General features: G+C 40.4%; 1 protein-coding gene across 1 annotated transcript in view; it reads left to right on the top strand.

Annotated features, from left to right (window-relative positions):
- The window catches only part of atrnl1b (attractin like 1b), a 101,399-nt gene extending 86,541 nt beyond the window's left edge, over window positions 1–14,858 (top strand). The window contains exons 28-29 of the mRNA XM_039664951.2: window positions 7,534–7,648; window positions 12,700–14,858. Coding sequence (XP_039520885.2) covers window positions 7,534–7,648; window positions 12,700–12,824 — 240 coding nt within the window. The 3' untranslated portion in view covers window positions 12,825–14,858. The remainder of the gene's footprint in view (window positions 1–7,533; window positions 7,649–12,699) is intronic.
- The last annotated feature ends 9,022 nt before the right edge of the window (window positions 14,859–23,880 follow it).

Genomic DNA, 23,880 nt, shown 5'->3' with positions numbered 1-23,880 from the left:
TCCGCGTTGCCTGACGCGCACCTCCTCAAAAATGTAACTACACGTCGCGACGACGCGGACCGCAAGATCGGTGATTGGTCGGCTTGGTAGCATCGCATTTCCTCCTACGCATTTCCGCACGTACCTTCTCACGCATTTCCACACGTACCATCTCCTCTGACATCTTCTCTCATTTCTGCCTTTCAGTTTTAGTAATTTCACTAAAATGAACTGTTTTCCCACCCCAATAAGCTCCAACTCCAACATGATCCACTCTCTTTCAGTCGCTATTGCTTGTAGTAACCTAGCCGCGAGGAATCTAAACACAGTGGAACATTAAAACCCTCCGCCGCCAACTAGCGTTTCGGAGCAGTACTGCAGAGCAACCAATACCTGAACGCAGAAGTATAAATGCTCACGACGGCGTCACCTACGTGCGAAGCCAACGCCGTACACTACGGCGTACCCTCGACGCAGAAGTATAAATTGGCCTTTAATGACAATTCGATACGATACCGATTTCTTAAGCCAACGATTCGATTATTTCCAATACTTCAGAATTTCCCCTCGATTCAATACTAGATATTTTTTACATGATATCTATTAAGTTTCAAATAAATCAAAAAAAAAAAAAAGTGCCTTTTATTGAGAATATAGAAACAGCATTTGTGGCGAGCAGCACGCGGCCGACGTGAGAGAATTGCTTAATGAGTTAATGAACGTCACCTGTGAGACTCACCGGTCTCTCGATCTTCAGCGTCATCGCTCCTCTTTTTATGCTTCCGCTCTTCCGTGAGAGATGCGAGACCAGTGCGTCTCACAGGTGACGTTTATTTACACTCGCGCCGTTCTCTCACGTTTGCTGTGTCCTGCTCGCCACAGTATTCTATTCACATAATGTGTATGTTACACTATAGCAGTCTTCTCTGCAAACGGCAACATCTCTTACCACTGCTCCATCTGTTTTCCTGAAGCCAAAATACTTCCACACCCATGACTTGACAGCCACTGAAGTGTGTAACATCTCACTTTCATGCCAGCTTGCTCTGACGGTTCCATCGCTCTTGAAAGTCAGACTCAACAATGTGTGTGAACAGATAGAGTGTGAAACATAAGTATAATTTGAAGCGGTGTGAAGTAGAAGACGATATGCGGTTAGCGCCACCCGCAGCTTAGGAATAGGTTGTACGCATAAGTCGGAGCTGATGCTGAAAATAGACAGGTGAACACATTAATCGATACTCTTGTGGACGCATCAATGTATCAGATCGCCGGCTGTATAATCAATGGATCGATACGAATCGATTAATATTTACACCCTTACGTTAGGCTGAGATGGTCTAAGTTGGGCTCAACTGGACATGAAGAAAAAATTCTTGTGCGTCGAGGTCAGCAGAAGTGCATTATGAATCCAGTGTGAGGCCAGCCGATTTAAAACGGTGCAGATGACACAGATGCTGCTCCGCCACCATGGCCAGCTCACAACATATGGGCCCGTTAACAGTTGCAGAGTATGATGGATGGAGGCTGTCACCAGGCAACAAGAGAGGGCCATTTCAATTATACTGTGTATGTAGCCGTTCTTGTGTTTGAGAGTGCTCAATAGTGAGCTCTTATCTACAGACCAGCGCTCATGCTCCCTGTCACTGCAAATGCTCCGATTAGCCATGCAAATGAGATTCTTCGCCGTCTGTTAAAAGCAAGAGAAACTTATCAGAGGATTGTCGTCTTCCTTTATGACTTGGTTTGCAAAACATTTCCACAGCTGCAGCAGTTTATCAGCTTCATCTTCAGCAGTAGAAGTATTATGATACCTATTTTTAATGCATATAGAGATGAACACAACAGAGGAAATTAAAGATGGGTGGAATAAAGATTACAAAAATATGAAATGAGGTTTTGAATGTGGTCATAAACAATACCAGATATTCACCAGTTGGTCACATTAAGATGATACAAGGTGGAAAGAAATGAATGAAATATCCATTGGATAAAGCAACATGTTGGTGAGACCTGAAGACAAGGCCCATAAAATGACTCAGTGTCTAATTACTGTGGCGCTGAGCTAATTTCATCAGGTTAGTCAATGTATGTGATGGAGTCAATGCATGTGATAGGATGGAGTTGGCCCTCAATTAGTTGTAAATCAGCAGGGCTGTATGACATCTGTTTATTAGCTAGTTCATGTTTTTTTATAGCCTGTCTTGTTTTCTCCTGAGACAAAATGGGCAAGTATTTCATGTACATTAATTTTTCTGGATTTATCCATCAGAAAACATTATAGTGTGCTGATTTGGTGCTCAAGAATTTGGTACTCAAGAACAGTTGTGCTGCTCAATATGTTAGTGGGAACTGTGAATCAATTTAATGTGTCCTTGCTGAAGAAAATTATAAAAAAAATTGTATTGACCCGAAACTTTATAACCTATTTGACCAGGATTTGTTTCCAGCTATGACTAAAAATGTTTTTTGTCTTTCATTTTGATTATAAATGTTTTTCACAATATAACCCAATTCACAGTTTTATGTGAAAGATTATGCAGGATGATTTTCAGATTATCGTGAAGAAAAAACTCTAGGTCACATCACCTATTAGTTAAAAGTAGTGTTGATGCATATTTAGTATGTGTTTTGTGGCCTTATTTCAGAAACCTTCATTTTTAGATTTTTTTTCAATAACCACGCATAGACAAAATTCTCTCAAAAATACAAACATGTACATACATGTTGCTCACATATTATGGTAGCCCTGTTTCTGCTAAATAGAGAGTAATCTCACCTGTGCCATTAATATGATTATAAGCAACTGAAAAAAGCACAAATGTCGGGGCATCTCAAAACATCTCAAGGACCCCAAAAACACTCTAGACTTCAGAGGGTTAACTAGATAAGTTGGTTCATGTGATTTGTTTCGCTCTTCAGATTCTTCAGTAGGGGGACATTGTGAGCTTCAAGACTCCCTGGTTTTCATGGTGCATTGTGGGACTTTTTAGGAAGCAAACATTTCAATGCACTGAAACAGTTTTGCGATTTGAGACAGTCTTGAGCAGTGCCCTGACTACTAAACTATGGAACAGATTGAGACACACCCAGGGAAAATTCTGTCAATGGCTGGGAAGCGTTGTGTCATAAATATGGAAAATTATGTCTATGACAGGGAAAGGGTTAAAAGACCCAAGGGGGGGGGGGGGGGGACATTAAAATTAGTCATGTGTTACAAGGCTTTCTAACTTAAATGACAGTGAAAAGCATCATTTTCAAAGTACTTTGATGTGTAAGAAGGTAGTCACCCCTTTGAGCAAAAGTCTATTGTAATGTTTGGGTGTGAAATTAAAATGGATCTTTATATAATGCATAACTACCAAGCTCAGACAATAGCAGTGGCCAGAAATGGATACTTAAGTGTAGGGATGAAAATGGAGATGTGTAATTTCATGTGATTTTTAGCTTGAATCACTTGATTGGTGTGTTTTGCCTGAAATAATTAGGTTTGCTGTCTCATTCAAAAGCAAGAGGATGCATTTGTGTATGATGGGCAGACTAAGAGTCTTGAGGCCACTGTCAAACCATTAGCAGTTACTGTTTGTGTTGTTTGTGCTGTCTGTCAAATGATAAATAGGGTGCAGTGTGGTGGATTAGAGACCAGACCCCGATAGTCTGGCTAGCAGAACAAATACTTGTATTGACATCCATTCTTTATGGTTTCTCTTTACTCCATGCTGTGAACTCAGCCTTGTCCTAAAGATACAAGTAGGTCTTTAGCAAGGGAAGGCAGGGCCGGCTCTGACCAATTTGCTGCCCAAGGCAAGATGTATGTGTGTGTGTATATATGTATGTGTATATATGTATGTGTATATATATATATATATATATATATATATATAGCAAGAGCATTACATCTAGCATTATATAGCGCTTTTTAGCCTACAATACAGGTTATTACAAGGCAGCTATACAGTGATAACAGGAAACTAATGCAACATTTGCTTCTCCTGTACAGCAGATCTAGAAGAAAATAGTGTCATAATCCATCTTAAGTATTTTCAGTGATAATTTATTTTGTTGTAAAAAATAATAATTTGTAATTTATATATAGCTGCTCTGGATAAAACAGTGATGTCATCGTCCAAATGTCATTCATGCACAAACTATTCATTGAGCACTAGCAAAAGTGTTTGTTTGGGAGTTGTTCCACTAAATTATGTCATGTTTCATGTTTTCAACATGAATGAAACTGCAAATCGTCTTCTTTAATGTGAATTTTACATAAAACATTGATACTTTTAATAAACCTGTAGACTATAAATATCATTTAATAATTTAGGCAAATAAATAAAAGTTTGTATTATATCCCCCTCAAAACTGCACACCTGTATAGTAAAATATTGCATAATAAAAAGTGATAGTAAATGCGTCTAAAAAAAACTGACATTGTTACAAATCGCATTGTCTGGGGGCTCTGAAGAATTTAGAACGGCTGTTAGCATAAAGTTTTAAGGTAAAATTAACTGCCATTAAATTATAGTATCTCACTATTATTCAATTAGATAAACTGTTCATTCATTACATCACTTTACCTCTGTCTTCATCCCCTTGTATCCTCTTCTTTTCTTTTTGGCACTGTATCTATCGCAGGCTATAATGCTAATTTAAATGTGTCATGACAATTCGCCAATCCGTCACAATGAGGTAACTTTCACCGTGTCTTGCTAGACCTGGTGCGAGCTGCCAGGGTTGTTTCTACGGGAGTGCTTGAGTGTATTAAGCGCCCTTAAACGAAAGCAAAGCTGTCTACTTTGGAAGCGGCGAGGTGCGACGCTACACAACAAATTACAAACAGTAAACTAATCGTGCCCGCTCTTTTCTGATGCACTTCAAGCACTCGCTGGGCGGGGGAAGATTGATGCGTCGGACCGCAGCGGGGGACTTAGTTAAGTTTTTGTGGAGTTGTTTTTCTTTATTGTGTTATTGGTAGTTTTTCGAATTAATTGTTTTAAAATAGTAGTAAAATAATAATAATAATAATAAATAAAAACAATCACTCCTAGCATTTGCCAATGCCATGGGCTGGCCATGAGGGAAGGATATTTCTTTACAGACTGATTTTGATTAAGAATTAGCATGCAGTGTAAGGGGGGAGAGAAAAAACAGTGGTATTCTGCACACGCAAGAATGAGGGAGCTAGAAGGGAAGCTAGACACCCCTTGCCACCCCCTGTCACTCAGAAACAATGGCTTTGAACTTTTTAAGTGCAGCACAAGTGGCCTCTTTTCCTCTCAAAGAGACGGATATTGCACTGATAACAGCCCCTGTCTGCCGGGCTTGATGGACATCACTTTCAGCGCAGGCTTAATTTGACCTTTCAAAAGCCCCTCCATGCCTGTGCCATCATGTTCCATGAGTCCTCTCACAAAATGAGAGAGTGATGGGAATTCTTTCATTTTAGAACTGAACAGATTTTCTATTATTTTATTAAAAGGGACATTTTTGCACTTCATTCTAATTTTTTTTTACTTAAAAAAATTACTAGTACTAGTGGTGCACGATATATCGGCCACCGATATGATACATTTTTTACACATTGGTATCGTTCCGATGTCAAAATAGAGGCCGATAATCATTCCTGTGTATTTGACGTGTGTGTAGATGTGAGTGTGGTGCGCGCTGTGTTCTATCAGCCTTATTAAGGCATATTTTATGTCCCACTAAAGCCTTATTTGACGGGTGAGTGATGTAGATGACTGACTGCTGCGCTTATTTAACTGAGAGAATGAGCAGAGAGAGTGAAATCCCCGATCTCACCGTCTTCAAACTGTCTTGCTCTCTCTGTGAGGCTCCACATTGGATTTAAATCAAACTTCGCTTACAATACATGCATAACACACGTGCATATACACCTATAAATTACTCACATATACATGTATACTATTGGATGTTCCATATAAATACACGTGTTGTAAAAAAAATACATATTATGTTAGTAATGAATGCATATAAACTTATACGCATGCAAATACTCACAATATACGTAAAGCATTTCTCTCTATAGGCACATTTACTACAGAGAAGATGGCGATGTCTGCATCATCAACTTTATCAATTTATCAACTTTATCAACAATTCAAATGTTTCATGCATAATCATTACTTTCGCCTTTCGATTTAAATCCTACGTGGCGCCTCATATCTCTCTCCTTCATCGCGCAATAATGAATTGAGTTGACTGAATATCTTTGCGTGAGAATACGTGATGGTAAAAGGTGGAATAGCAAAGTTTTTTTATTTCTGTTTCTGAACTACCACTGGTTGTGAATTAAGCTAAAATAACATTGCCTTTCCACACACTCAGTTGACATAAACCACACTTTCAATAAACAAACAAAAAAATATCGATCTAGTGATGAAATATTTTCTGTGTTGACAAATCTTGTGCGATGTCCTAGACTGCCTGTGCTTTTAAACTGGAAAATAGATCTGTATGGTCTGTTTGGTTGTGTGATGTGAAGCAATAGGACAAAAAACAAAAACAAAAAAAAAACATTTTAATGATCTGAAGATTTATCCAAAGCCACATAAAGCTCATTTAAATTTCTGCTGTATGCTTCAATAATTGTCATAATTATACTGAGGTGGGAAAGAGCCAGGTTTGTATTAACCATTCCTGCTTTAGAGAAAGGTACCTTAGAATAACTTTGTTGGTTTGACGTCTGGCGTTTAATTCCGATTATAGGCTCCATGAGGACCGTTCTTGGCAGAAAATATTAGTTGGCATCTCATTTTGGCAACTGGGCTAAGATATTAAAGCATTATTTTGTGGAGAGCCATTGGTTGCCAAAGTCTGTGATCTTGCAGCAAGCTCTTGGAAGAGCTTTTGAAGAGGCACTCTCTTTAAATGATGAATAAAGCCATTCTAAAGCTGAGTCAGTTTGTGTTGGACGGCCAGAGATGAGAGTGTATTAATGAGCTGAAGGAATCTTAAAAGACAATACCCCATACACAAAACATTTGTATTCAATGACAGAGACATTTATGACTCCCTTTGTCATTAAAACACTTAAAACAATCAACAAGTCCTTTTAGAAAAGCGTTATGCATCTGAGTGCACCAATCCTCTGCATTTTAGCTGAATAATCTGTAATGTGAGATAAAAGATGACATTTTAAAATCACTGCGATTGCCTGTGGCTTTTTCCTCCCGTTCCACTATGCTAAATCAGAGACCTGCTGATGCATACTTCTATACAGAGGAGCATTTATAGGAACAGAGAGCGGGTGCTACAACACGACCCGAGTTGGAAGTCGACAACCTCAAATGTCACATTTTCTCTGCGTGTGCGTGCGTGATGTGAACTTTGAAAGTGTCTTGCTTTGAGTCTTTGAGTTTCAGGGGAGGTGATTTGTTACTGAGATGATCACGATGTGAATTTTTGACGTGCGAGAGACATCCTACAATGTCATCTCGCATAGAGTACTGTGACATTTGTGACTAATGGTGATGTGTTGAGGAGGCGGCTTGCTATAAATGACACATTTCCTCTCCTCTGATCTCTCCACAGGGTCCGCCCAAGCCAGTGGCCGTGGAACCCTGTTCTGGGGGTAAAGCAGCAGTGCTCACAGTGCTTTTGTGTCTCCCACGAGGAGCTTCTGGTGTACCTCCACCCGGCCAGTCAGGTCAGTATTTTAAAAACGTGTCCCCACTTTACAAGTACTTGTTTTACATGTAGTCTTCCTGAAGCTCACACTGCAGAGCATTGGGCTAGCAACCCCAAGGTAATGATTGGGGGTTTGATTTTTAGAGAATGCATTCATTTATCAACTGTATAAGCTTTAAAGGTGCAATGTGTTCACAAAAAACATTCATAACTATGTTTTCAGTGGTGTATAAAGAACTTATTTAATAAACCATAATGTTTTTATTACCTTAGAATGAGACATTTATATGGCGCTCACACTGTTACAATCATGTCATTTTTTGCCACTCAAGTTTAAAAAAGGCTTTACGCTTTAACCAGCTCAGCCACAGTAACAGCTCATATTAGCCATCTAAACCTTTACTACCCTGTTAGAAAAAATATATAGTTGCTATGTGGTTCTTCTCCTTCGCTGTATTATGGGTTTGCTATGTACTATTATTATATTATATACTAAGACCCTTGATCCTATGGTTTGATGTGGTTTATAATGTACTGATTCAGTCTAAATGTACAAATTTAGGAAATTAACATGCTCAAATATCCAATGTCTATACTAATATATATATATATATATATATATATATATATATATATATATATTAGTATAGACATTGGATTGCTAAAATTACCAGGAGGACAACATAAGTGCAAAAGAACATGCATATATATATATGCATGTTCTTTTGCACTTATGTTGTCCTCCTGGTAATTTTAGTCCTAGCATAACTTTTGACTGAAATTTAAAACCCTGACATGGTACAGGGCAGGCAGCTTCTCCGTTAATGTGTCACACCGAATTATCATGTCCACTGCACGCTTATGTTGCATTCTGGTCCATTCCCCATGTGAGAATTATTTACATGCAGGAATTCAGAGAACGTTCTCCATTGTTCCCCTGGCGGTCTGATGTAAGTTTGTCTGTGACTGCCGGTCATATCCTCTTACACCACTATGGCTAACCCCAGTCTGAATGTCTCCTGTCCTGTCTATAGTCTGATACAGCTTATTGGACCAAGAAAATCTGTGTAGACATTGTACCTCTCAGTGTCCCTGACTTTGAGACAAATGATTTTCATGTTCCCGTGAACACCTCTACTACAAATGTAAAACAAAAAATAATCAATACAGTAATGATGGTGTCCAGTTCCAGTTTTTCCCCCCAGTCTTTGGGGCTGTTTACACCTGGCCACTTCATGCGTTTTCTGTGGTCGGATAGCTATCTGATCGTGAAAAGACCTGGTGTAAATGCCCTCCGAAACGCATTCGAGACGGAGCTGGTCTCGGCTGCATTCCAGACGAAACTGGACTTGTGTAAATGCATCTGGTTGTTGAAACCACATATGTCAATTTTATTCCACCCAAAAATGCTAAAAAAATAAACATGTGAGAGCGTGTTATTTATCATGTTATAGTCAGATATGACAACGCTACTGTAACACGCATTACCGCAGAGGAGCAGCTGAGCATCTATTCATCAAGCCAACGTGCAAACTATCGCAAATCAAAGTGAAAGTAAGTAGCAGACGGTTAACACACAATCTTCATTAAAAGTAAAGAAATGAAATGATCTTACCAGGGCTGTTGCCGCTCTCTCTTATTGCTCTGGTTGATTTTGAAATTTTAGCTGATGATCAATAAAATGCAGCTCATATCTGTTGCTTTCAGTGGCATGCACTCCATTAAATCTGTATATAGCGCGGGAGTTGAAGATCGGATTTATATCCGTTTTGCAAAAACACATTTATGTGACCAGGTGTAAATGGTATCGTTTTGATAAATCAGATAGCTATCCTATCTGAGAAAACAAGAGAAGTGAAGTGGCCAGGTGTAAACAGCCCCTTTGTCATTCACCTTCAACTGGCAGCACCTTTTCTGAGTGCTTGTTCTGACGTATAACGTCATGTGCTCATGTTTAGACGGCAGTGCTTTAAAAGCCATGTCAACTTGAGGTCTGTCTCATAGACCCCTTTCTGGCTTTAAGAGCTACAGAGTGAGAAGGTTGGGTTGAGAAAAAAACAAAACAAAAAAACTCTTACCGCTTTCCTTTCTCAGCAGGCCTGTCAGTCAACATGCTGTTTTATGGGACCTTGTCCCTTTAAGCTTGACTGTATCCCCAGGAACTTGACTCCTCTGAAGAAGAAGAAAAAAAAACTTTTGTTTCAGTAAAGCTTCTCTAATAGCTCATCTTTTGTTTGACAAGCACAAACAGGGGGAACAAATACCAGTACATAAAAACAACTGATATACAAAAAAAAAAGAATTTTTGGTGATATCTGAGGACAGTTGGATCTATCATGTAACTTCATGGCTCTGAAAAATTTAGAGTGGCTGCTTGCTGGGCTTTTGAAATTTCATGAACACTTTTGGAAAGAGGTACATCAGATAGAGGGAAATTAAAAGAGAGAGAGACTGAAGGGGAAAATGTGGTGAGACTGTTCTGAATCAACAAAGATTATTTTTGGAGAGAAGCACAGGAGCTTTGTGCACAGATGTCACTTTGTCATCAAAAAGCTTTGTTTAGTTTGTCTTTTTGGAAGTTCCACAGCAGGGTGGATGTGTAGGTGTTTGCCTGCTAGGATAAAGGGGTGCATCACCTTCACAGAGCAGACCAATCTGTGTTTGACTGATGTAGGAGTTTGGCGCAGAGAAGGCTGCTTTTGTCAGCTGTCACCCTGCTCTGTCTGCATGTCTACCTTGTGTGATGTTAGTATGATCCTGAAAAAAGCTTTTTTTCTCTCTCTAAAACAGCCGCCCACTCAACCTACTGTAGTGCTTGGACATGATAATGAACTCCGCTAGCAGGTTTTAAGGTTCCGAAGGTCTTACTCATTTCACTCCTGGCTAACAAATTCAACTGAATTTTTGTTCATTATATACATGTGTGATCAAATAAGACCTCCTATTCTTTCAGTGGGAAAACATACATATCTGACCTTATTTAATATGGAATATTTCTTTCTATGTGATGTAGTGCAAAAATGTGGAGATATGTGCTGGTGGTATTTTATTTAATTGTATTCCTTTTTCAAACCTGGCTGAGCCAAGTTTAAGATTACCCAGTGAGCATTGCTGATGATTAAATGTGGGCGGTCATTACTTAATATTCTTAAAGATATATATATATATATATATATATACATGTTTTTTGTTTTGTTTTGTGTCATGTTTCAGATTGCCCATTGTTGGTGAATGAGTGTGTTTTTTTTAAAGCTGCAGTCCAGCGTTTTTCCTCTTTGTCGCCATCTCTGTTTGAAAACTGCAATTGCAGTCATTTGCGGAATTATCAACTTAACGTGAGTTGTACATCAACATCCTCGACATGGCGCAGCATGGATGAACACAATGTTTGAGGAGAGTGTGAGGCTGTCAGTCACCGCTCCGATGTGGATACTGGCATTAAAGATTTTGGAAGTGTGACCAACATAAGAATTTTCACCGGAAAATGTCATCTGAATTTGTAAGAAATCCACTTTTGTTCTGGTTCTGACTGCAGCAAATCGCACTGATTAAATCTAATAATCGCTTATAAGTTATCATATCACGCAAAACCATGCAAATTATACTTTGTTCTCAAATTGTTAATGTTAACAACGTCAGCATTGCGTGACTACATGTAATGTCCTTCCGATGTGTATCCTTTGTTTTCGCATGGGTTTGGTTGCGGTCTTTTTTTTTGTAGCCACTCCGAAGTCTGAACGAAGTCTTCTGGTGATTGTCGTTTGAACCTTTATGGATCCGCCATCAAATTGATAAGTTTAATTATATCAACTGCTGTGAGAAAAAGCTATAAATCTCCACCTCCAGCATACTCGCACGCAATATAGCTTATACTAGCCAAGACATGTGTACAGATGTGACGTAATGACGCAAAGACATGCTAGAATTAAAAATATTATTATAAGCTTACCGTTTTGAATCGAGCTAAGGCAAGCAGATAGTTTTGAACACTGGCTGGTTATGCATTTCTTAAGTATGTATTTTGGATATTTTTAACCCCCCAAAAAAGCTACGGACTGCAGCTTTGAAGTACGACCATTTCTGAACAAGCCATTTTTTCAGCTCAGCTTCAGCACAGCATAAGCTAACTTTTATCCCAAAATCCTCATGATCTGACCCAGTTTAAAAATAAAATCTAGTAGCCTTTATTGTCAAACAATGCTGACCCACCATTACTGGCTCTTACCCAGTCCTTTTTTTACCTGAATGGTAAGTAGCAAGTTCATGCATATCGAGCGACTGTAGTAGGCGTACACTACGCTCTTCAATCCCGGGGACTGTTCTGTTGACAGACGTGTAGCTTGCACATTCCTCCCTGCAGGCCAGGTGTTATGGGTAATAAATCGATGTAGGGCAGTGTGTAACTGTCTGAGGCTCAGGTTGTGCTTGGATGTAAATCGTCTTCGCCTGAATGCTTGAAGCTCCAGCTTTTCACCAATGTTCTGAATTCAATTCCTTTTGCCCTGGCCTGTCTGAAGTAATGAATTGTTCCCCTCCGATAATTGTATTGCTTCAATAGCAGGGATGGAGCAGTGCCAGACTAGCACAGAAGTGGCTGTTGTGTTTGTAGGATGATTTGTGAGATGCTGCTTTGAAAAATGGCTTCGGGGTAACAGCCATGGTTTTGACCACAGCAGTCTGTGACGGAATCCTGGCACAAAACGTAGGGAGCTGGGAGTCGGGTTAACTTCAAACCCCCATCCTAGAATGAGAGAAAAATGGTCACGGAATTTGAGAAACGGATGCTTCTTGAAACCGACGACCTTGACATCGGACAAGGAGCGGCTTCTGAGTCTTCCGAGGCATGAGTGCAATTTTTTCTTTATGCATGAATAGTCAGGAACCTGTCTTTGAAAATGAACGAGCTGATATTTGTTCTTTTGAAAGAGATAGCTTCAAGTTACCATTGTCCCTTTTTTAAATAACTTTGCTTTGACATGTAAATGATCCTTTTTCGCTTTTGAAACATCTCGGTGAGCATGTGCTTCTCCTCTCTGACCCTCGGCTTGCTTTGTTGTGTGTTGTCTGCAGGTATAGCCATTGCCAGCGCTCTTATCGACATGTCCCAGCAGAAGCCCATGGACTTCAAAGAGAAAAGCCAAGGCTTCAAGAACCGCAAAGCTCTGCCTCCCACTCACCAGGGCACCTGTGTTTGAATCGTCTGCGGCCTCGGTGGGCTGTCCTTTACCAGAGCGACCTCCTCTCTTGTGCTGCTTCAGGCAGACGGCGGCCTAGAGCGGCCCCATGTGTGGGGATTATTTAGGTGACAGAGCGCCCTCGATTCCACTCCACAGACACTTCATCTCTCCTCGTCATTTGAACATCATAAATAGATCTCGATCCGTTTTGAATGACCTTGCCATCACCACCTGCTCCAACTCAAGCATCACTTTATCAGTTCGACTCCATCCGAATCCAATCAACAGGTGACTTTTTGATTCACCCAACTCCTTTCCCTTACAGTCATTTCGGTCTCCTCAAGGCCTTCCGAATGTTGAGGGCCTCTCCAATAGTCTCCCATCTGCTTCACACCAAGCACAGATGTGCCTCTAGCATGGTTTGTACATTTGGACCAGAGTGTCTTGCTAAGTCAGAAGCAGCGTTCTAGTAGTCTAGGGATGGTCGCCGAATTCGTGTACGGGTCGAACAGCTCACCTATTTGTATGCTCGCAAACCAGACTTACGTTTTTGCTCAATTTGTAGCTATTTTGAATTTTTATTTCAAGAGAAGGACTATAGAAATGTTTGCCATTTGGCGTGGAAGCTATCTGTTGTGTAAGCTAATGACGTTCTGCTGCTGGTAGCCTCATGCTTGGTAAACTCACGTTAGGAATGGATCAAATCCGTCAAATTAGATAGATAGATAGATAGATTTCGCACATTTCATACTTATGCTCTTCTTGTGAAGACTTTGCATGGACCATTCACACTATGCTTGAAAACTTTAAACAGTTTGTGGGTTGTGTGTCACATGAAGCGTGTCTTCGTGTCTTGAAATATTGCTGACCGTTAGATGCAGTGTAACGCTCCATAATATAGAGGAGCCAGCTGGTTTGGGAGAAACCAAGCGTCATTTTTAAATCACAGAGAGAAAGTCGGTCTTTAGGTGAGGGATGAAATCGTGCCTCACTGACCTGATGAACCAGGAGAATTTCCGCCAGAAGGCCGCATTGCAACGGGTGTATAGTATTGTTAAGGAAATTCTAGGGAACCCTAGAAAAGCCGATTGTCTTCTTTATTTTTATTGTCGTTTTGCAACGGTACAGATTTAAATGAGCAGTGACTCATTACTTTGCAGTAACGCTTCATCTCTTTATAATGAACTTTTGTATACTTAAGTTTCACATATTGTGAATGTCCACCAAGGGAGAAAATTTTGAGGAGACCAGCACGTGAGAGTGGATTTAGACTGTTCATGCACTCAAGTACTGTGTCCTCAAACAATGGGCTTTCTCAAAACAGGTTTCTATTCACCACACCACTGGATCTTCTGAATCTGATTAACCCACCACTAGGACTGAGTCTGAGCCCTCCGTGAGTAAAACAGGAAATCTGGGAGATGTTTCCTCCTCTCTGTGGCAACAGCAAAAAAGTGTACAGCAACCTACTCACTACTTGTTTGCTTTAGATGGACTTGAATATGTGAATCTAATGTGAATTGCTCTTTTTCTCTTCATGTAGCTACAGTACTTCAATGTTTTTGTTTGTATTTTTTGCCGGTTTTAATAAAGGATATTAAAGGTCAATAGGTATTTTAGGGCCACCCGCTGTACATGACGGTGATGAGAAATAATCATGTCTTTTACAATGTTTGTGGAAAAAAAAATGTTGAATTGTTTTTAACTAATTGATTCCTGTGTAATACCTCTGTGTTTTGATTCTTTGGTCACACGTGTAACTAACTCCATTCATATTAGCGTCTGTTTTTAGGGATGGATTTGAACTGAAGCTGCTCATTTAGATTATTCTGGGCATTTTTGAATTGTGTTTAGGAATTTAGTTTCAGAGCTATTTTTTATCTTGAAGCGAGTAAGAGATTGTCACGCAGGAATTCTACAGACTGATTACACAGGAATCATCTCACTGTAACTGAGAAAAAAAAACAGATTCATTCATCCCTCAGTGCATATCATTAATCCTCATTGTATTTTAAAGATGAATGGAAAAATAAAACACTTGAATATTCAGAAGTCCATGAATCATTCCAGCGCCTATGAATATGATAAGCTCATTTCACAGCTTTCACAAAATCAATCATTTGGTGGCTCTCGCAAGGGCTCATTGCTGTGAGCAACTACTCCACAAAATATTTACAAAAATGGATAAATTTAAATACTGCATGTCCTTTAGGTGTATAACTAGTTAGTCTACTGTATCTATTGGCTTAATCGGTAAAATAAATGATAACGTGTAGATATATTATGTCCCCCCAAACACTTGAATTAAGTATTCTCCTTTCTGATCACCAAGACAATGTAATGTATTGAAGAACCATTTTATTTGCATTTCAGAGAAGCCCCTATTACTCTCAGAACTGTGGAGGCAAGAAAACTGGTTTACCTATCCTGAAATGTAGCCAACCTTTTTTCAGAGGCTGATCTGATTTGAGCCTGTTATCCCTGACATGAAAGCAAATATCTCTGTTCTGTAATATGGTTATAGTGGCCCATTATTTTACCACAGTCAAGGGGTGTTAGGCAACGATGTGGAGTGAATTGCCTAAAAGCTCATTTTTGAGTGCTTTTGCTTTTATACAGTGGAAGTAGCAGTAATATGTCAAAGACAGCAATGTTCAATTGGTGCAATTCATCCACCAAGTAGTTTATTAAACTGACTGTACGTTATTTGTTATTGCCGAGCAACATAACGGAACAAAAACGGAATTTACAGCTTTGCTAAGATCCACGATATAGTAGCAGCAAATCTCTGTTATTTTAGGGACTATTTACTTTAGAATTGTATTAATAAATGCTTATTAATATAACATTTTGATTAAAAATATATTTTTTTTAAATAGAGATGTTAACCATTTTATAAAAGCAATATTTGCAATACTTGTATACTGTATATTCACAATATATCACCAGTGTTATTAAAGTTAACTACAACAAGCAAAATAAAATATAAAGATTACATGAAAAATGAAACTTATTAAAATTAGAAGTAAATATTAGCATGATGTGTTTTTATTTGGATAACTTAAAAATAGCAACAACCAAAAGTCGCTCCCACAGCGCATTCACCGTAGACTTGTTAAAGCACAGGCAATAGTTAACAAAACAGGCTCTGTCCCTCTTTCCAGCAGGTTATCTCATGATACTCTTTCCCCAGCGATCTTCAGTCCTTCTCCCTCTCCCGTTTTTTTATTTTATTTGTATTTTTTTGTCATTTGCACTTGACCTACTTATGCACCGCTTGTCTCCTTTGCCTCTCGCCTGCTACAGACTTCGCTGAATGAAGTCCCCCTCGTCACAGACACCCCCCCCCCCCCCCCGTCCCTGATTTCTGGAGAGAAAGTCAGCTAGAGCCATCTGCACCCCTGAACTGTGGACCACCTTGAATTTAAAGGGCTGTAGTACCAGATACCAATAGATGATCTGTGCGTTGGCATCCTTCATGCAGTGAAGCCACATGCAGGTCCGAACAGAGGGTGGATTCCAGTCCTAAGAGATAATGGTGGAGGTTGAGAACAGCCCATCTAATTGCAAGACACTGTTTGTTGGAGATAAACGCTGGTGCGAATAGATTTAATGCCCAATAATTTGTAAAGTTCACGAATAGTCTGTGACATAAATGCCGTGCCTTGATCGGTGAGAATCTCTTTTGGGATTCCCACCTGAGAGATTAACTGAAACGGCACGCCCACTGCACTTTTTGCGGAAATATTGTGTAGTGGCACTGCCTCGGGATATCGCATTGCATAATCCACTAGGACCAATGCAAGGCGATGCCTCTGTGCAGATCGTTCTTATGGCCTGATGAGATCCATACCAATTCGTTCGAAGGAGCCCTGCATGAGAGGAAGTGGGCACAATTGTGCTTTTGGATTGGCCGGTGGATTCACCAACTCTTCAAAGGCATTTTTGAGTGTTTCGTCCTGAGACTGTTCCAAGGGAAAATCCGTGTGCTCTGTAAGGATTCTACTTTCAAGAGCGCTCTGTTCCCCTGGCTTATCTTCCACAGCTTCTGCTAGCTGAGTGACCACCCCCCCTTCCCTGCTCCCCCATCTTCAGACACATAAATACCCCAACAATACATTAAAATATGGCCAATTTGTTTCTAAAATTAGTGGATGTCAGAGGTGTGGGCTAACAAGCAACCTCTATTAAGCTTTTGACGAAATTGAATAGCCACCGACATTATGGTAAATGAACTGCATTTATATAACGCTTTCACAGACCCAATGGCCTCCAAATCACTTTACATTTTGCCTCATATTCACCCATTCACTCATACGCCAACTGCGGTGTCAGCCATGCAAGGCGCCATCCAGCTCGTCTGGAGCGGCTGGGGTTAGGTGTCTTGCTCATGGACACCTCGACACTTGGTCAGGTGGAACCGGGGATTGAACCACCAACCATCCGGTTTGTAGACAATCTACATGAACTACTGTGCCACTGCTGCCGACATTAAGAGGTATTTTACCACCTCCCTGTACTCTTAGCCAGTGCCTCTGGTTAAATCAGGCTTTGATGAATGGAGGTTTGGTTACATCCTGAATCCACCAAAGCCTGATACGTACCCCCTTAATACTTACAGGTATCTGACATGCCAGCTTGATCGGGTGCAGCCTTCTGACAGTCCGAGACCTTGATCAGGGTTCCACACCTTCATTACTGGACACCGATCGATAAGATGACCCAGGTCCCGGCAAATGCTAACAGGCCGGCCCAAGCCTTCCCTCCACCCTGGCGGGAACCGGGTCAAAGAATTGCCATGGAGAGAGTGGAGGAACGGGAATTGCGGCGGTGCTGCTGGTTGTTAGCCCCTCCTCCCTGGGTGGCACTCTGGGACCTGCTGTCGGCCTTTCTGCTGGCCCACTCCATCAGCGCAGTCTCATCCCAAGACGTCATATAACTGATGTCTTGGGACGTCTTTTGACCATGCGTCAATATCCGCCTTTTTAGGGCCCCCTTAAACGTCGGTAGATGACATTATCGGATCCTAACTCTACCCCAGACCTAAACCTAACCCTAAACCTACCCCGTCACCTAACCGACGTTAAAGGTAAAGCGTCAGTTGTATGACGGCCGGGATCGTCATCTACCGACGTTTAAGGGGGCCCTAAAAAGGTGGATATTGACATATGGTCAAAAGACGTCCCAAGACGTCAGTTATATGACTTCTTGGGATGAGACTGTGTTAACTCCATCGAGGTGCCGGTCGGGTCGTGAAACCCCCTCGAGACCTAGGGAGTGGGACAGGTTTAGAGGGGGAAAGAATGGGGGAAAACACATGGGAAGAGAGAGAGAAGCTGGCAGGGGTTCGCCAACCTGGGGCACGCCACCATCTGGTCCTTTGCCAGAGCATCACGCGCTTTCTTCTGTGTCGTTTATCACTTGGCTTTTGCCACCACTGAGTGGTAGCCCCCAATTTTTTCCACTGTCAGTGGGACCCCTTTTCTGTCGTACAATCAATGCAATTACATTTTATAACTGCAATGGTTTTATAATTCCACATTTTCTAACCCAAATTAGAGTTGATGCATGATGTTTAATGAATATTATCGATCCTTGAAGGTTGTACTGTTTTATATACATCCACCCCCTATCCGTCCACCTCACTGTGACAGTCACCAGACCCGGCTAGTCACTCAGTCTGCTCAGGTAGATGCACAGCACAGCCTGACATAGACGGAATGAGCTGTCACAGCTGACTAATGCCCATAAAGACACTCTGGAGAGACAAATGGATAACTCGCTGCAGATCTGCATGTGTATGTGTGTCTTTCCTGGAGACAGCCATAACATTATTCCATGTATCGAAGGCAGTGATGGATAATCCTGGCTTGTTTTTGTATTTTCCATGTCGAAGGTTTCCTTACTGTCTTCTGGAAACCAATTCAATACCGTGTCTAAACACATTCGTCTCTGGTTGAACAGCGCCGTTTGAACTCGTAATAACATTTAAATTTGTGATTGGCTGCCATCAATATCAAAGTGATGACTGCATGGAGACTGTTAACAGAAATGTAAAATCACCAAACGATCAATTTTCCCTCCTCCATCCGCCTGTTTTTCACCTGATCCCCTCTTTTAATGTGCGTTTGAGACGTGCAATTTCCGTATGGATGAATCTGTCAATATCAGTCGTATAAGTCGTGGAGTGTGTATCCGGTGAGGTCGTATATCTCAGGGTGTGTCAGAGGATGAGTGCTGTGAGAGATGCCTCGAACCTTTATTGCTTTTAGTTGGCAGGAAATGCCCAGTGTAAATCAAGGTGTCTGGCACTAACATTAAGAGATATTAATGGAAGTGTGGCCTGTTGGTAATACAAGAGGTGAGAGAGAGAGAATGAGCGATGGTTATGGATAAATCAGTCATCCTTATGATGTCTGTAACACCGAGATCTGCGAGGAGGAGGATGAGTTTTACTGGGGCATGCTTCTCTGGGACATGTTATGTTAGAAGGAATTGTTTTATTTTCCTCAATGTTCGCATTTTAGCTCTTCCAGTTCGATTGTCCTGAAGTGAATGTTTTTTTTTTGTTTTTGTTTTTTGGTTAAATACCTGTCTTCAGAAAGATCCTTGTGACAAAGAAGTCTTGTGACTGTATCAGTTGGTTTACAGGCTTTAAAATTCATAAATGTTGTTATTTGTGATAAACAAATTCTGATTAACAAATTTGTAAGAATCGCAAACTTTTCTTGGTCACATACCTTATTTTCTGTTATGATCCTTATGATAGTTATGATCATTTTTGTTGGTGGCATGTTTTTCTTGGATTTTTCAGGAAAATGATCTTCTGTGCAGGATGGCATGCGTGCATGGCTCTTTGCAGTCTTTTGTTCCACCTTGTTTTCCTATGGCTTGTTTCAAGGCCTTTTTATTTGAACTTTTGAAATAATCAGCAGACACAAACCCTTTCTGAAATCGTATGTCTCAAATCCCGCTGACCCTGCAGAAAACGTGAATACTCCCTTTGAATTGTCACCCTATGGCATTATTTCCCTTCTGATGTTGGGCAATTTTTTTCTGCTTGATTGCAAATTACACCGACCAGACACAGGCTCATCTGGTCACAAAGCTGATGCTTGTCTTTCTATATTCAAGACCCCTTTAAAGAAAGCAGGCAAATGGCACTGAAGACTGCAGAAACCAGACATTATGCCTAATTGCCTTGGGTAATAACAAAGAGCCTCCTATCTTCGGCTTCCCCTCAGCTGTCCTATGAGTCATGTCCCTGTCCCATCTCAGTGTCTCTCAGCCCACTTCCATCTTCACTTTGCTTTCAAGCTGTAATGGCCTATGCACAATAGTCATGTACTGCATGTTTTCTCCATGCTGGGCATAGGTCTGCCCTTTCACATGTCCACCCTCACTTATGACACAAGACCACAGTAACCACAGACATTAGACTATAATTCTCATTCTAGAGGTCAAAGTTCAGAGATCAAAAGAGAAGAGCACATATCTTGGGAAACAACATGAAATGCATATATATATATATATATATATATATATACAGTAGGCTATATATATATATATATATATATATATATATATATATATATATATATAGATATATATTTTGCCATTACTTTATATCGTGTTTGTTCAGGCCACATTGAATATCCTATCTATCTATCTATCTATCTATCTATCTATCTATCTATCTATCTATCTATCTATCTATCTATCTATCTATCTATCTATCTATCTATCTATCTATCTATCTATCTATCTGTCTGTCTGTCTGTCTGTCTGTCTGTCTGTCTGTCTGTCTGTCTGTCTGTCTGTCTGTCTGTCTGTCTGTCTGTCTGTCTGTCTGTCTGTCTGTCTGTCTGTCTGTCTGTCTGTCTGTCTGTCTGTCTGTCTGTCTGTCTGTCTGTCTGTCTGTCTGTCTGTCTGTCTGTCTGTCTGTCTGTCTGTCTGTCTGTCTGTCTGTCTGTCTGTCTGTCTGTCTGTCTGTCTGTTTAAATTCACTCTTCAAACTCTTGTGTTCTAGTTTTAGTGAGCAGGACTTTGAGGTCTCGCATCTTTTTGACGTTTATCAGTGAGTCAAATCACTAACCTACTGTATTATCTGTGCCCTTCTGTAGCTTTGAAGAAAATCAATAACAAACAGCCCCTGAAACCCTGAAATTTAACTACAAATAAAATAAATGTCTAGACTAGGACTGTGCACTAACCTACTGTATTATCTGTGCTCTTCTGTAGCTTCGAAGGAAATCAATAACAAACAGCCCTTGAAACCCTGAAATTTAACTCCAAAGAAAGTAAATGTCTAGACTTAAGTTTAGAAGTAGGACTGTGCAATGGCAAAATAATTTTTCAAATGATGTCCTCAGAAAAAATAGCAACGGTGCAGGCCCCAAGGTCAAGGGTCAGGTAATTAGATACGAGTTCCTCTCTGACAGCAGACAGTACACACTGATTACATTGTTCCATATGTTCTGTGCCTCTCTTTTATTTGAGCAACACAATTATTTTTCTCTTTCACTGAGGTTAGCGCGTGGCTGTGCTTTTTGTGCACAAAGGACCTATTCTAAGTTATTTTTAATCAGCATGGCTTTCTTATTCCAAAATAATCTGAAACAGGCCAGACACCCGGCTCATAAAACTATTTATTTGATACCGTGTTATTTGCTTTTCATTCCTGCTTCACAGCTCATATTGCGCTTGATGCAAATATGCGATACTCCGCAATTACAATGGCGCGCTGTCATCCCTTTCTTTCAAACAGACGCCACGGCCACTGACGCTCCGCTTCAGTGATTATTAAATCTTGCCTCTCAGCGTTCCTTGTTTCCTACCATGCATATTTCTTCTAAATTCACTTTTTTTTCCAATGTGACACCGCTAATAAATCCTCGACCAATCTTTTGGACACATGTTCAATCATCATGTCTGAAGCGGTGTCTGGTGTTAAGGAACACCACGTCCTGGTACAGCATGTTGAGTGAGTGCTAGGTGAACTGGGTTGCGTCCTTGTGTGTTATTGTCCTGGGGAGAGAGTGGACTGATGTGATCCGACTGACAATCATGTCCCTATTATCGCTTAATCCTGCCTGCTAGGAGTGAAAGTTAATCCAGCCTGATAAAATGGCCAAGAATAGTCAGGTAACTGCACTGGCTTCTGCACCTCTTCTATTTATACTAGGCTATTGTTCATTGTCGGTAATACTTTATTTTGATTGTCTACATTAGACATTCTACTAACTATAAATGCAGTTTTATGTCAACTACTTGACATTAGAGTAATATCAGACTTTAATAACAGACATTCTTCTTACTCTAGTAACTTTGCAAGTTCGTATCTTGCAAAGTTTACTAACCCACACACTTTATTTTACTAACCCACACCCTAACAGTCTACTAATACTCTGAGTGTTAGTGGACATGTTGTTGCAAATGAATACAGTTAGTTGACGTAGTTGCAAAGTTTCTTGTAGTTAGTAAAATGTCTAAAGTTGATTATTAAAATAAAGTGTAACCTCATTGTCAATTTGCGTTTGTTTCCTAATACATTAAAGTGCCCCTATTATGGTATTTTAAAGGTTTCTAAGTTATTCTACAATAGATTAACTTGCACGGTAAAAAGAAAACCCAGTTTAAGTTCATTATATTATCACCTTATTTCTCTCAGTGTCTCAACTAGTGACTTAGGATTATGGTTAGTGACTTTTGAGTCATCAGTCAAACTGACAGTATTTCACTAAACCACGAGAGCTTTTTATGGCTTTCTGTTCATGTGTCGAGTTTAATCTTGCAAAGTGTAAAACATGACTATTTTGGCATGTGAAAGACACACTGGCACAGTGAATCGAATGGGGCTAATCCATAGGGGCAGTCATTCAGTTTATGTTCTATTTTGGTAATGAGAATCCAAGAGTGTTTCAATTATAGTCTTTACCCATTACTGACACTGACAGTATGTCGTGTGAAGTACTTAATGGCACAGTCTGCCAGACGTGCACTTCAGTGTTCAAACTCAGGGGTTTTAACTCCCCTCCTAATATGATGATCCCCTAAGATGATTCCTCTTCCTAAAAAATATTTTAAAAATTCAAATATTTACTCTTAAGTTTTCACTGTGTATACACTCACGTAAAGGATTATTAGGAACACCATACTAATATTGTGTTTGACACCCTTTCGCCTTCTGAACTGCCTTAATTCTACGTGGCATTGATTCAACAAGGTGCTGAAAGCGTTCTTTAGAGATGTTGGCCCATATTGATAGGATAGCATCTTGCAGTTGATGGAGATTTGTGGGATGCACATCCAAAGCACGAAGCTCCTGTTCCACTACATCCCAAAGATGCTCTATCGGGTTGAGATCTGCTGACTGTGGGGGCCATTTTAGTACAGTGAACTCATTGTCATGTTCAAGAAACCAATTTGAAATGATTCAAGCTTTGTGACGTGGTGCATTATCCTGCTGGAAGTAGCCATCAGAGGATGGGTACATGGTGGCCATAAAGAGATGGACATGGTCAGAAACAATGCTCAGGTAGGCTGTGGCATTTAAACGATGCCCAATTGGGACTAAGGGCAAAGTGTGCCAAGAAAACATCCCCCACACCATTACACCATCACCACCAGCCTGCACAGTGGTAACAAGGCATGATGGATCCATGTTCTCATTCTGTTTATGCCAAATTCTGACTCTACCATCTGAATGTCTCAACAGAAATCGAGACTCATCAGACCAGGCAACATTTTTCCAGTCTTCAACTGTCCAATTTTGGTGAGCTCTTGCAAATTGTAGCCTCTTTTTCCTATTTGTAGTGGAGATGAGTGGTACCCGGTGGGGTCTTCTGCTGTTGTAGCCCATCCGCCTCAAGGTTGTGCGTGTTGTGGCTTCACAAATGCTTTGCTGCATACCTCGGTTGTAACGAGTGGTTATTTCAGTCAAAGTTGCTCTTCTATCAGCTTGAATCAGTCGGCCCATTCTCCTCTGACCTCTAGCATCAACAAGGCATTTTCGCCCACAGGACTGCCACATACTGGATGCTTTTCCTTTTTCACACCATTCTTTATAAACCCT

Source organism: Pimephales promelas, chromosome 17, assembly GCF_988280905.1.
Source record: "Pimephales promelas chromosome 17, fPimPro1.hap1.1, whole genome shotgun sequence".
NCBI lineage: Eukaryota > Metazoa > Chordata > Actinopteri > Cypriniformes > Leuciscidae > Pimephales > Pimephales promelas.
This window is presented reverse-complemented; position numbering and strand designations above follow the sequence as displayed.